General features: G+C 41.1%; 1 protein-coding gene across 1 annotated transcript in view; it reads right to left on the bottom strand.

Moving 5' to 3' along the window:
• Window positions 1-13,923, bottom strand: part of CHCHD3 (coiled-coil-helix-coiled-coil-helix domain containing 3) — a 273,678-nt gene that overhangs the window by 157,290 nt on the left and 102,465 nt on the right. The window contains exon 4 of the mRNA XM_028159082.2: window positions 9,243-9,360. Coding sequence (XP_028014883.1) covers window positions 9,243-9,360 — 118 coding nt within the window. The remainder of the gene's footprint in view (window positions 1-9,242; window positions 9,361-13,923) is intronic.

Here is a 13,923-nt window from a genome sequence, read left to right as displayed (position 1 = left end):
TTTGTAAGGATTGATGGAATTCACTATGGTTATATAAAACTTTTCATTTGTTACAGGTGAAAGCAAACACTCAGGGCCATATTTCTTAGCCTCTTCAGTAGGAAAAGAGACGATGATGTCAGTTCAATAAAATTCCAAAGCCCTAATGACAGTTCATTTAGGACCAGGCAGTGAAGCAAATAAGTTAACAAAATGCCAGGTCATTATAAAGAGATGGAATTATAACTAGCTTTTTGCACCTTAGTTACCTATGGATTTTTACTCAGTGCTCTCCATACCTCACCTTGACACCCATAATGACCCAAGTGATGGGATGTCAATATGCTATTTATGGCAGGGCCACCACATAGGACACTGCTCAACAAAAGTTGCCCTGAGCCAATCAGTTTGCAAAAAACGTGGTACATTTTTAAAAGTATATTTAGAATGAGAATATGACAGCACATTCTAAGCAGAGTTGCTCCTCAGAGCCGTCTTTAAATACAACTTGTTGTTGGAAAGACCATCAACAGCATTATACTCAGCTGTGCTATTTTCTTCTCTCCTCACTTTGTCAACAAGGCATACAAGCTGAGATGGTCCCTTGGAAAAAAGCAATACGAGCAACTTGCAGTCACCTCTACATTGTGTTCACTGGACAATGGGAGTGAATCTCCTCTCCAGCCCCTCGGTACCTGCCAGCATGCCACCACACTTCTCTGAGGCTCCTTGGTAGGGCTAAGTGCCTAGGTCAGTGGTCGGCAAACTCATTAGTCAACAGAGCCAAGTATCAACAGTACAACGATTGAAATTTCTTTTGAGAGCCAAATTTTTTAAACTTAAACTTCTTCTAACGCCACTTCTTCAAAATAGACTCGCCCAGGCCGTGGTATTTTGTGGAAGAACCACACTCAAGAGGCCAAAGAGCCGCATGTGGCTCGCGAGCCGCAGTTTGCCGACAACGGGCCTAGGTGGTTCTGCAGAGCTGGAGAGGGAGGGTGTGTGTGTATATCTGAGAAAGATATATTCATCTGGTTCAGTTTTCTGTATACAAGCAATACAGAAATCTATAATAACAGTCCTATTCTTTCTCTGGGCCCTTAACAAAGACTGGGCTGGCAAACTGAGACAAAACATGTTTTTCCTTTTCTACAGCAGCAGCAAGCAAACAAACCTGAACCTGCCCTGGCACTCTATGACTAGCAATCTTTGATTAACAGTCTCTTCACAGGGCAGTATGCCTTCCAGCTGGCAGTAATAACACTGCTTTAACATACACAGGAGGTAAGGACCACACATAATAACAAAGGACATAAAGAGAGAAGATGGCACACGGAGGCTCTGTGCTGGAAATCGTCATGGATCCAAACACACAGAAGACACAGGATGCTACCCGCTCTGCTCCCCCTTGCCCCTTTAAATGTCCCAATAAGAGAGTAACTGAGAAAGAGTTAGAAGGAATGGGACTTGCAGATGGACCCCAGGCCCCATTCTCACCAATAACATGGAGGAAGATATATCTAAATGGCTCAGATCCCCAAACATAAAGTAGAAACTCTATATTTAAATAGTCTTCAAAAGCACAACTCAGAATCACCAACTTCATTTTTGGAATTGAAAGCAAATTAATACTCAAAGCATGTCAAAACAATTGGGGCTCAGGGCCTATAGCAAGAAAACCAGCACCAAGCATATATAACCAGAGGGATCGCATTAATAGAAGTTAAAATCAAAGTATTAACTTGCGCCCAAAAAATAGCAAAAAATAAAATAAAATTTAACTATCTTTAAGTGCCCAATAAAAGAACCCAGGGTAACTGCTGCTACACTGTCACTCATTCCCCTGGATAATTAACGATACTAAAAGCCCCAATTGATCACTCACTGTTTTTTCACACAGAACTTTTGAGCATGAACCTTCTTGATCACAGCAAAATTACAACCCCAACTGTATCCTTTGCCCTTGGGCAGGGCCTCACTTATACGTGGGCAGCAGTGGTATTCTTATCTACTTCCTCTGATTTAGTCATTTCCCTCCATATCCCAAATTCTAAACATTTTTCTCTTTTACCATGAAATTTCAACTGTCACAGTTTGAAGCACAAACAAAACACTGAAAAGGACACAGCACAAAATTAATCAATTGTTGACTGCTTCACTGGCACATTGCAGACAAAAAGGAAACTGGGAAAGAAAAAGTGACAGTTTGGTGAAACAGTTGCTTAAATTTGCAAAAACTAGATTTATGCATTCACCTGACTTAATTTTGTAGTTTTTTTTTTTTTCTAAGTACTATCAGGTTTTTACAAATTCAAAATTGTAACATAAATAGAAAAACAAAACCGAAGGTAAGAATGCTCTTCCCCACACACCCTACACTTGACTGGAGACTGAGGGAAAGCAACCAGATTGAATTCATCTGTGCATCTTCTCTAGCAACTAACGGTGCCTAGCACACAGTAGGTGTTTAACAAATTTGTGATGGAGGGGAATGTTGAAAGGGACCAAAATATCTAATGATCTGACTAATGACTGCTCCATTCATTTCTTCCTCTATTTCATCCTTCACACGTCGCTAGAATGAGCTATCAAAATGCCCATCTAGCCGAGACCGGTTTGGCTCAGTGGATAGAGCGTCGGCCTGCGGACTCGAGGGTCCCAGGTTCGATTCCGGTCAAGGGCATGTGCCTTGGTTGCGGGCACATCCCCAGTAGGGGGTGTGCAGGAGGCAGCAGATCGATGTTTCTCTCTCATCGATGTTTCTGGCTCTCTGTCCCGCTCTCTTCCTCTCTGTAAAAAATCAATAAAATATATATTTTTTAAAAATGCCCATCTAACCATTTCATTTGTCCCCTTCAAACCTTGGGTTCTATGAAACTCAGGACCTTAACCAACTTCTTCTGCCTCATCCCTCAACACCCCTTGCACTGCCCTTCCCACTCGGCCATCCCTTGTAGTGTCCCATTGTCCCCATGCTTTTGCCTGCAATATCACAGGTTGGACCATCCCCACTCCCCCCCGAGAAGTGCATTCCTACACTCACTGCAGGCCTCAGCTCAGGCACCACTTGCCTAGGAAATCTTCCTCCCCTTTTCCTCTCCTCCCACTTACAGGCTTAAGTAGATTCAAGCCTTCATTTACTTCATCAGCATGTATTCACTGACTGTTGACTCTTTGCTGGGCAATGGCACATACTAGGCACTTGAATGTGTGAAATAAATTCAAATGTGAATAAATGAAAAAACAGCAATGAGTTAAAAAAAAAAAAAAAGTCCCTGCTTTCACAAAAGTGAGAATTCTCACAAAAATATAAGTAGCATGGCTCTATAACAGACTTAACACTTTTTAACATTATTTTAAGTATATCTCCCACATTTTACTGTGAATTTCTTAAGGACAGGATTTTGTCTTCTTCATTTCTATATCTTCAGTATCTAGCATACAGTAAGCACTCAGTAAAGCATCTGTCCTAAGAGGAAGAAAATTATTTCACATGTATGTCTGTAAACTCCAGAATATTTCAATAACTATCCCCTTAAGTAAGTAAAGCAGGGCTTCTTTTCAAGTTTAAATTTAAAAAGACAATACCACATAATTCTGTGGTGATAAGAAATGACTAATGTTAAAACAGCCTAATGAGAGAAAAAGAAGTCAATCAAATTTTAATTGACATTTTAAAAAGAAATCAAATATATTTGCAAAGTCAAAAAAATACAGCTCCCTGCTCTGTGATAAAAAAAAAAAATCTAATGACACAGCAAATATTAGATTGATCTGTACGAGATCTTAAACATCACATAAAATGTCACGTTGCGTTAACTTTACAGGTTTCCTCTTATTTAGTCTTCACTCTTAGGAACAGGTGCTTTCCTGCTCCTAAGCAGCACAGCTTTAATGTGGATTTAATTAACATTTTATGTGCATAAAATTATCAGTGAACTGCCTCCCCAAAAATTTCGGGGTGAAATCAGCTGACTGAAATACTGGTACCGTTCGCTGAGAGGTAGAATGGGCGGCTGGGATACCCTTCTTGAATCTAGAGCAGGACTTGACGGCTTCTCCAGCTAAAGCAATTCTTCTAAAAGGGAAAATTTCGATCTGATCCTATTTTGAAACTTCAACAACAGGACCGCCATGACTTTGCCCTTCAAAGAGCTTTAAGAAAGCCAGCATCTACAACTGTGGGAAGAAAAGGCTGGATTCACGTCTAAGGAGACAGCAATCCAAATGTCAACGGCTAGTGGGTGGAGGAAGACGAGGGGGGAGGGAGGAGTTCGTTTTATTTCACAGCACCAACACCACATCAGTTGTGTGTGTGTTTTTCTCTAGTTCTCCAGAAAGACAGCTTTCCAATTCCTTCAAATGTGTGAAACCTAACCTTTACTTTCTTACAGGCTGCAACATTTGGGTTCTAAATAAAGAAGAACAAATCAATGTTTGGCCCTCACTCAGCGCCCCACGTATTAGGGTTGAGAATGCAGCAAGGGGAGCCCAGCACTCACAGCAGAGCAATGCTAACGTTCCGGGGTGACTCTTGCAGGGATCATGGTTCTGAGGATGCCTGCTTCCCCAGCTCAGGATCACGAAAGTAAAGGGACAACGGCAGGCTTGAAGTTCCACGCCACTCATTTTACAAGGTGGTGGGATACAGAATCTGGAAACCTGGATGGTACTCAGCGATTAAAAATAATCTAGTTAATAATAAGGAATGGAGTAATACATGTTAGAATTAAATTGTCCACCTAAACCATTTTGAATAGAAAAATATGTGCAATATTGCTTACATCTTTAGTAATTCTTTTCTAACTTTTAATTGTGGTAAAATACACATAACAAGATTTACCATCTTAACCATTTTGAAATGTACAGTTCAAGAATATAAAGTGCATTCTCATTGTTGTGCAATCAATCTCCAGAATTCTCTTCATCCTGCAAAACTGAAATGCCATACCCATTAAAAAGCTCTCCACTCCTCCCTCCCTGCCAGCACCAGCAACCACCCTTCCACTTACTGTCTCTATAAATCTCATTATTCTAGACACTTCATGTAAGTAAAGTCACACTGTATTTGTCATTTTGTGACTGGCTTATTTCACTTAGCACAAGGACCTCAAGGTTCACCCATGTTGCATGATGTGTCAGAATTTCCTTCCTTTTTAAGGCTGAATAACATTCCACTGTCTGTATAGACCACGGTTTTGTTTATCCATCTACAGTACACTTGGGCTGCTTCCACTTTGTAGCTATTGTGAATAATGCTGCCATGAACATGGGCATACAAATATCTCCTTGAGTCACTCTTTTAATTCTTTTGGAAAAACAGCCATGAGTGGGATTGTTGAAACATATGGTAATTCTATTTTTAATTTTTTGAAAAACTGCCATACTGTTTTCCACAGTGGCTGTGCCATTTTATATTGCCACAACATCCTTGCCAATCTTGTTGTTGTCTGTCTTTTTTACAATGGCTGTCCTTGTGGATATGAGCTGGGTCCTCAGTAATTTTATATCCCCCAAGTTTTCTAAATGCTGCCATGAACATGGGCATACAAATATCTCCTTGAGTCACTGTATTATTTTAATAATCAAAGAAAAATCCAGTTAAATACATTCAACCACTAAAAGTGACTACACACATATATACTTACTAGAAGCCCGGTGCACGAAATTCGTGCACGGGTATGTGTGTCCCTCAGCCCAACCTGTACCCTCTCCAATCTGGGACCCCTCGGGGGATGTTCGACTGCCGGGCCTAAACAGGCAGTCGGACATCCCTCTCACAATCCTGGACTGCTGGCTCCCAACTGGTCGCCTGCCTGCCTGATTGCCCCTAACCACTTCTGCCTGCCAGCATGATCACCCCTAACCAATCCCCTGCCAGCCTGATCGATGCCTAACTGCTCTCCTGCTGGCCTGATCATCCCCAACTGCCCTCCCCTGACAGCCCGGTCACCCCCAAATGCCCTCCCCTGCATATTCCCTCTTTATTAGATAGGGTTTTTTCTTTAACATATTGGACAGCCCTAATTGGTTTGGCTCAGTGGATGGAGCAACGGCCTGCAGACTCAAGGATCCCAGGTTCGATTCCAGTCAAGGCCATGTACCTTGCTTGGGGGCACATACCCAGTGGGGACTGTGCAGAAGGCAGCTGATTGATATTTCTCTCTCATAGATGTTTCTAGCTCTCTATCCCTTTCCCTTCCTCTCTGTAAAACATCAATAAAATATATATAAAAAAGAAACATTTAAGATTCCTCCACATCTGCCTGGCTGGTGTGACTCAGTGGCTGAGAACCCAGGCTGGACCGGAAGGGGGTCACTGCGTGGGTCTGCGCGCCGCTGCCGGCCTGAGACCCCAGGCTGGGGGTGTGGACCCAAACCACTGCTTGGTGCTAGAACATTCCCACGTGTCTGCAGGCGGGGACATCACCATAGTGACGCGGGGACATTCCCGCCCCGCCCCCAGCCGCTTGGCGCCTGCACTCATAGGCTCCGAGTGGCCAGGGGGCGTTCTGGGACCCCTGCCGCTCAGGGCCTACGGGCCTACAGGCTAGAAGCAGCCTGGGTCCTGAGGATGTTCCCGGGACCCAGGCCAATTAGCACCTGCGTATGCAAATTAACCACCATCTTTGTTGGGTTAATTTGCATATTCGCTCTGATTGGCTGGTGGGCGTGGTTTGGCTGGTGGGCATGGCTTGGGCGTAGCGGAGGTGTGGTCAATTTGCATATTACTCTTTTATTAGAAGGATTGGTATAGAAAACCTTTATCATATAGTCTAATTTTTTTAAATGAAGGTTATTGTAAGAGTTATACAAGACTCAGTTTATTATCACCTATGTTTGTGTGTATACATATACCCATATTAATATAAATGTTTTATAGAGACTTAGTGGAATGTGAAAAGAAATATAAAAACAATAAACCAGAAACTTAACAGTAACTATCTCTTGATAGTGGTAATTTAAGTAGGTTAATATTTTTTGTATTTATTTTCTGATCTTTACTCACTAAATAGGCATGCCTTCTATAATAATGAGTAATAACAACAAAGGGGATAATTTGGTAAAACAGTTAGGCAGCCACCTTGCTGTGGTCAGGAACTGTCACTCAGATGTCTGAGAACACTCAAGCCAGGACAGGATCCTCTGACTCAGTGATGATCCTATTGTATAAATTCTACTTTTATTCCCTAAGGGCTTTGAGGCTTTATTTGGCTAATATTATAATAGATGCTGAAATTCAGGAGTTGAGAGCATGGCAATTTGCCATCTGTATTCTACATCCCCAGAATCACAAAGACGAGACCTAAGAAAACAGAACATACAAGGCCAGTTTCTTATGCTTAATGTGCTAAAATATATGTGTGCAATACACAAGATTTGCAAGTTACAAAGAGAAAAATGGGCTGAAGATAGCTATTCCAACCAAGCTTACAATACATTACATAGTATTTTAGTTACTGTTAAATAAGAAATTCTTATATTTTCACATTTTTTGGTGAAAACTCCTTTTATGCTTTGTCATATGCATGTATGTATGTTTAATGTGTTCTTAAATCCCAATCTTGCTTATCTCCCTGAACTAAAAGAACATAACAATATGTCCAAATTTAGGCACAAAAAAAGTAGAGAAAAGAGTGGTTCAAAGACAAGAGAAAAATACGGAGCCACAAAGAAAAATGCCAACCAAGGATTCTTCTACCTGCTAGAAATGAGAAGCTCGATCCCAGCCTTCCTTCCACATCAGCACTATTAACCCTCTCCACTCCATCCCTGGCCCTCAAATTGGGAGGCTGTGACATTAGTGTAGATGACTCTCAGGAGTACAGGAGACATAATCAATGATCGAATTACTCAACACTTGCTGCCTTTAATTCTGAAATCATCCCCCTGGCTCTCCTTCCGCATGTCTTGGCCTCAGTTCCAATCAACATGTGCGCCCTTCATGATGGCTACCAGCCAGGCCCTTGACATTTCTTTCTTAATCCATCACCTCTATTCCAGCTTCACGTCTACCCATTCAGCCTGGATCCTGGATGAGTCACTCAAGTAATGGACTCATTACATGCTAACTTCCTTTAACTGTTTCTACTGGTATACAGTCAAAGGTTAGCCTCCCAAAGAAAGGACTGAGAGAAAGAATAAGAGAACAGAAACTGGCCCTTTTCTTAAAATTTTCAACCTTTTCCAATTACCAGCTAAACTAAGGACACTGAGAGGTCACAAGTTCAATTCCTGGTCAGGGCACATGCCCTGGTTGCAGACTTGATCCACAGTAGGGGGCATGCAGGAGGGAGCCAATTGATGTTTCTCTCTCACTCATCAATGTTTCTCTTTCTCTCTCCCTCTCCCATCCTATCTAAAATCAATAAAAACATTTTTTAAACTGTTTAGAGGGACACACACCCAATACGAGGAGTAGTTGCATTATAATGACAAATTGATGAATGCCTTTTACATTTTCTTCTATTAATAATTATTTTTAGACATGTTTATATCATCTTTTCTTTAAATAAAAAAAAAAAAAGTGTTTTAATTATTTCTTTTGGTTTCTCAAAGCCCTTGCACGATGTTTCCCCCTTTCCAAAGCCTAGAAAGTGACTGATCCAACCTTCCTCACCTTTGCTGGAGACTTTCCCAGACCCGTAGTCGGCAAACTGTGGCTCGTGAGCCACATGCGGCTCTTTGGCCCCTTGAGTGTGGCTCTTCCACAAAATACCACGGCCTGGGAGAGTCTATTTTGAAGAAGTGGCGTTAGAATAAGTTTAAGTTTAAAAAATTTGGCTCTCAAAAGAAATTTCAATCGTTGTACTGTTGATATTTGGCTCAGTTGACTGATGAGTTTGCCGACCACTGTCCCAGACTAACATCTGGCAGTCGTCAGAAGCATAGAAACAAGTGAGGCTGCTCACCCCAGAGATTTCCAATACAATAAAATCAAAAGTGAGGAAGGAGGGACACACACACACACACACACACACACACACACACACACACACATATGCAAAATATCCCTTCAGGCAACATGCATGTACCTATGTCTCTGTGTTGACTTTATTTCATTAATTCTGAAGTTACCTGTCTTTTTAAGCCCTTCCTGGTTAATCTCAGCAAATTGTCAACTACTTGTAAAAGGCAAAAATCAAGGAAATCTAAGCAAAGAGAACATGAATTTTATCAACTCTAAAAGTTGATGTAGCTTTTCCCAAACATCAGAGGTTTCCTTGTAGACAAGACATTTCCACTATTTGTTTCCTGCTCACCAGGTGTTTTGCCTTCGAGCGGTCCTCCTCACTCGATATCCTCTCACGGAGAATAGCTCTGGTTAACTGCTCATTGGCAAGAGCCCTCTCTCGGTCCAGTTCTTTGCTTTGCTTTAGTCTGAAAAGACAAGAAAGGTTTAAATTAGAAAGAAAACATTCATTAGTTGACATTATTTTTTAATGAAATACTTAAATAAAAAGAGAAACAGCTGAATTCATCTTGACAACAGTTTATCAAAAGCAGGTATATTTTCTAGTAAATCCCCATGCAGCCCTTCCCTGAGCATTTAAAATAACAGAATTAAATACATGGAGTTTACCAGGGTGATTGCTAAGCTAGTTTTACAAAGTTCTTCTTATGTAAACCTGAAATCTGACCGCCTAAAAATTCCCTGATGCCACCATATGCTCTCCAGAGATATCTACACTAATAAAAGATGAAGATGCAAATTGACCGTACCTTCGTGATGCCCACCAGCCAATCAGGAGTGAGTATGCAAATTAACCCAACAAAGATGGCGGGTTAATTTGCATACACAGGCACTGAGCGGCCGGGGGCAGGACGCAGGCTTTCCGCACCGCCCTAGCCACTCCAGGCCTCTGGGCAGTGTGGGAAGGTGGAAAGGCAGCTCCGGACCGGAGCGAAGGCGGAAAGGCAGCTCCAGGCCAGAGCAAAGGTGGTGCCGGCAGCCAGGGGAAGGAAGGCCCATTCTTGCACGAATCTTCGTGCATCGGGCATCTAGTAAGTAATAAATCTAATTAACAAGCATCTATAAGACCAATATTTGAAGATGGCCATCTCTTCCCCTCAAAACTGACTGAAATCAGCTGTGTTTTGAATACATAGCAGACACTGTAGGAGGCACTGATGACACAGTGCTGAACAAGGTGAACATGTCGCAGTCCTCATGGATCTTATATTACAGAAGAGAACTAAAATCACAATTAAGATGTCTTCCCGGCCCAGCAGGCGTGGCTCAGTGGTTGAGCATCTATATATGAACCAGGAGGTCACGGTTCAAATCCCAGTCAGGGCACATGCCTGGGTTGTGGGCTTGATCCCAATGGGGGGGCATGCAGGAGGTAGCTGATCAGTGATTCTTTCTCATCATTAATGTTTTTCTCTCTCTCCCTCTCCCTTCCTCTCTGAAATCAATAAAAATATATTTAATAAAAAAAAAAAAAAAAAAGATAACTTCCCACCCAGTGAATTACTCCCATTATCCAACAACCCTCATATGCAAAACTGGCCAGACCTTTCAACAGCAGGGCTCCTCACCTCTGGAACCATTCCAATTTGTCCCTTAGCACTACACCAAATGTAACACTGTAGACATGGTCTAGCAAAATAAAACAGCAGAACTGTACCTCCCAAAACTTGCACACAATGCTAATTGTATTAATAAAGCATCTTATTGCATTAGATTTATCAGAAACCTCATCACACAATTAGGTCATGTTAACTTACAATCCACTAAAACCCCTCATTGTGCATGAAAAAGATAAATTACTTTGGCACCGATCTTCACCATAGAGCCTGGCACTGAAAGGTATTCAGATAATTGAGTGTACATTTCAGTTTAATTTCATGGACAAAGATTTTCTGATTGCCTTTTCTTCTTGGAGAGAATAACCCCTCTATACCATCATATCCCCAAAGGTTTAAGCCATGCTTTGAAAAGAAAAGGTACAATTGTTATATTGGTATAAGTGAAATTCTCAGTGAAACCTACTTTATAAGCAAAAATGATGAATAACAAATGGAACTCAGTACTAATCTATCAAATTTTAATTTTAAAAAATTCTTAAGCCCTGGTCGGTATGGCTCAGTAGGTTGGAGCATCCTCCTGTGAACCAAAAGGTCATGGTTTGATTCCCAGTCAGGACACATGCCTGGGTTGTGGGTTCGATCCCCAGTCAGGGGGATGTAAGGAAGGCAGCCAGTCAATGTTTCTCTCCCTCTCTCTCTCTTTCTCTTTCTCCTCCCCCCCATCTCTTTCTCTATCTACAATCAGTCAACATATCCTAGGGTGAGGGCCAGAGAAAGGAAGGAAGGAAGGGAGGAAGGAAGGAAGGAAGGGAGGGAGGGAGGGAGGGAGGGAGGGAGGGAAGGAGGGGAGGGAGGGAGGGAAGAGAGAGAAGGAGGGAGAGAGAGAGGGAGGGTAGGAGGGAAGGAGGGAGGGAGGGAGGGAGGGGAGGAAAGGGGGAGGGAGGGCGCAAGGAAGGAAGGAAGAATTCTTGAAAAGAGCAAAAGAAAACAGTTTGTGTTGTTATTTTTAAATTGCTATGTCATCCTGATACACTATAATTCTCAGAAATCAATTATAACAGATAAAATCACCCTGTAAAATATATTCCAAAGTTATAATGCTTTCCTCCCCCTAAAAATTAAACCTGCGTGCTTTTGTGTTCTTGAATAAAGATGAATAGAAACAAATTAAAACCAGCACTTTGAAAAAGTCTAATGCAAAAGCAACTGCTTTTCTTAAGCAATAAAGAGCAATTATACTTATAACCAAATTTCTCTATATCATATCAAAATAAATTTCACAATAAGAACAGCAACATCATGATTGCACAGGTTAACTCACTGGGCATGTATGATTGTAAGAGGACAGCCATAGTTAGAAGTCATGTCACTCATGGAGTGGCAGTTCTGAAAGGACGGTCCACAAACCAGCACAGCAGCACCTGGGAGAATACCAAGCAAATCCTCAGACACACCCCACACCTACTGGGATCAGAAACTTGGGTGGACAGTCTTGCAGGAAGCCTGCCAGGTGATTCTGATGCATACTCAAGTTCGTGGGCCTCAGCTCTCAATTACCAAAATGTACTTTTACCCAAATAAATCCTGGAGATATATAAAAGGAGAGCAACATCAAAAATGAAGAGGTCCACGTATGAATGGTGAGGTTACTGAATCAGGTTACCATCCTGTGCTGTTAAAAAGTATTTTAAAAGCATATCACCTGAAAGTAAAAATTATTACCTACTTTATAAGTGAAGTGGAAATGAAAATACTAAAAATTACTATAATTTATGGATCACCTACTATATGGCAAGCACTATGTTCACTTTAGATACATATAGAAGACTAGTATAAACATTACATTATAAAATGAATTCTACACACTAGACTTTTCTCATGTCTACCATATTTGGTATATCACATTTTTTTAAAGTTTATTTTCATAATAAATACATGTTTTTTTCTGCATTTACTTGCATATGGCATAAATTTTAATTACACAAGGAGTTAAAAGTGGCTGAACTTTAAGAAATATCATGAAGTTTTGGCAAGTTAGTGAAATAAAAGCCAAAAATTGTGCACAAAAGCCTTTACTGTAATAATAAAAAATATAGGTTATTCAGCTTGCAATACTTAATACTTGGCCCAGATGCACAAACTCTGGTCACTGACTCCTGGGTCCAAATCAAGGCTCGACCGCTTACTAGCTGAGTAAGTACTTAGCGAACCTCCCTGGGTCCTGTTATTCTCAAGAATAAAATGGATGGTATAATCCCTACCTTACAGGGTTCTATATACTCAAAGCACTTAGCACAATGCCTGTGACAGAATAAGCAATCAACACGTTAGGTAAGTAGCAGCAATAATACCCACTATGGGGTCAGAAATACAGAGAAAGCAGTGATTTTCTGAAAAGAAGAAAAATCTCCTAATTCACCACATATAGCTTTGTTTTCTCTATCTTTGTTTTCCAATTTTTCATCAATAAAAAGTTCTATTTTCCTTTTATTATCGTCAAGGGCTTCTAAAATCAAAAATTGGCAATAATGACCTAGCAGCCCCATCCTTTCACGTGCCTTTCTTTCTTTGCCCCAAGGGCAAGGACCTGGTCTGCTTTTGTTCACTGCTCTATCCTGATGCCTTTTTTTTTTTTTATAGACACATTTTTTTAATGTTTGGGTTTTGGTGGGTTTTTTTTCAAAGAGAGGAAGGGAGGGGGATAGAGAAATAAAAACATCAATGATGAGAGAGAATCATCGATTGGCTGCCTCTGTTCGCTCCCTACTGGGGATCCAGCCCACAACTGGGCATCTGCCCTGACTGGGAATCGAACCGTGACCTCCTTGTTTATGGGTTGATGCTCAACCACTGGGCCACACAGACCGGGCTATCCCCAATGCTGTTAACAGTCGCTGCCACATGGTAAGGTGTTCAAATACTTTTGAATGTACCCGTCCATGAAGAAATGAATGGCATATTTCCAACCTCAGAAAAAAAAAAAAAATGAAAACCAGCTGTAGAAACACAATTTTAGAAACAACTAGACGAGTTGAACCCTACAGGGCCAAGCCACCATGTTTTTAATTGTCACCAGTGTGATTTAATCCCAGACTATTCTAAGTCACTTAAAACAGCAGGATGTTATAATATTTTCAATATAAAAGATATTCTATATCCTATGCTATCATAGCCTCTGGAATACCGTTCCTAGCTATGCTTGATTCTTGGCTGCAGAGAGACTGGGAGTGGCACAAATTGACTAAAAAGAAAATCATTTTCCTTTCTTAATTCTTACATTTACTTTCATTTATCCTTATGAACAGGCCTACATCTTTAGGAATTTAGGAGCAGGTCCCAGAACAAATTCTCATTACTTACCAGCAACATAGCTGTACAATTTAATAAACTTCAGTTTTCCCAGCTTTAAAA

This window comes from Eptesicus fuscus, chromosome 14 (genome assembly GCF_027574615.1).
Source record: "Eptesicus fuscus isolate TK198812 chromosome 14, DD_ASM_mEF_20220401, whole genome shotgun sequence".
Lineage (NCBI taxonomy): Eukaryota > Metazoa > Chordata > Mammalia > Chiroptera > Vespertilionidae > Eptesicus > Eptesicus fuscus.
Note: the sequence above shows the minus strand (reverse complement) of the source record. Positions and strands in the feature narration are given on the sequence as shown.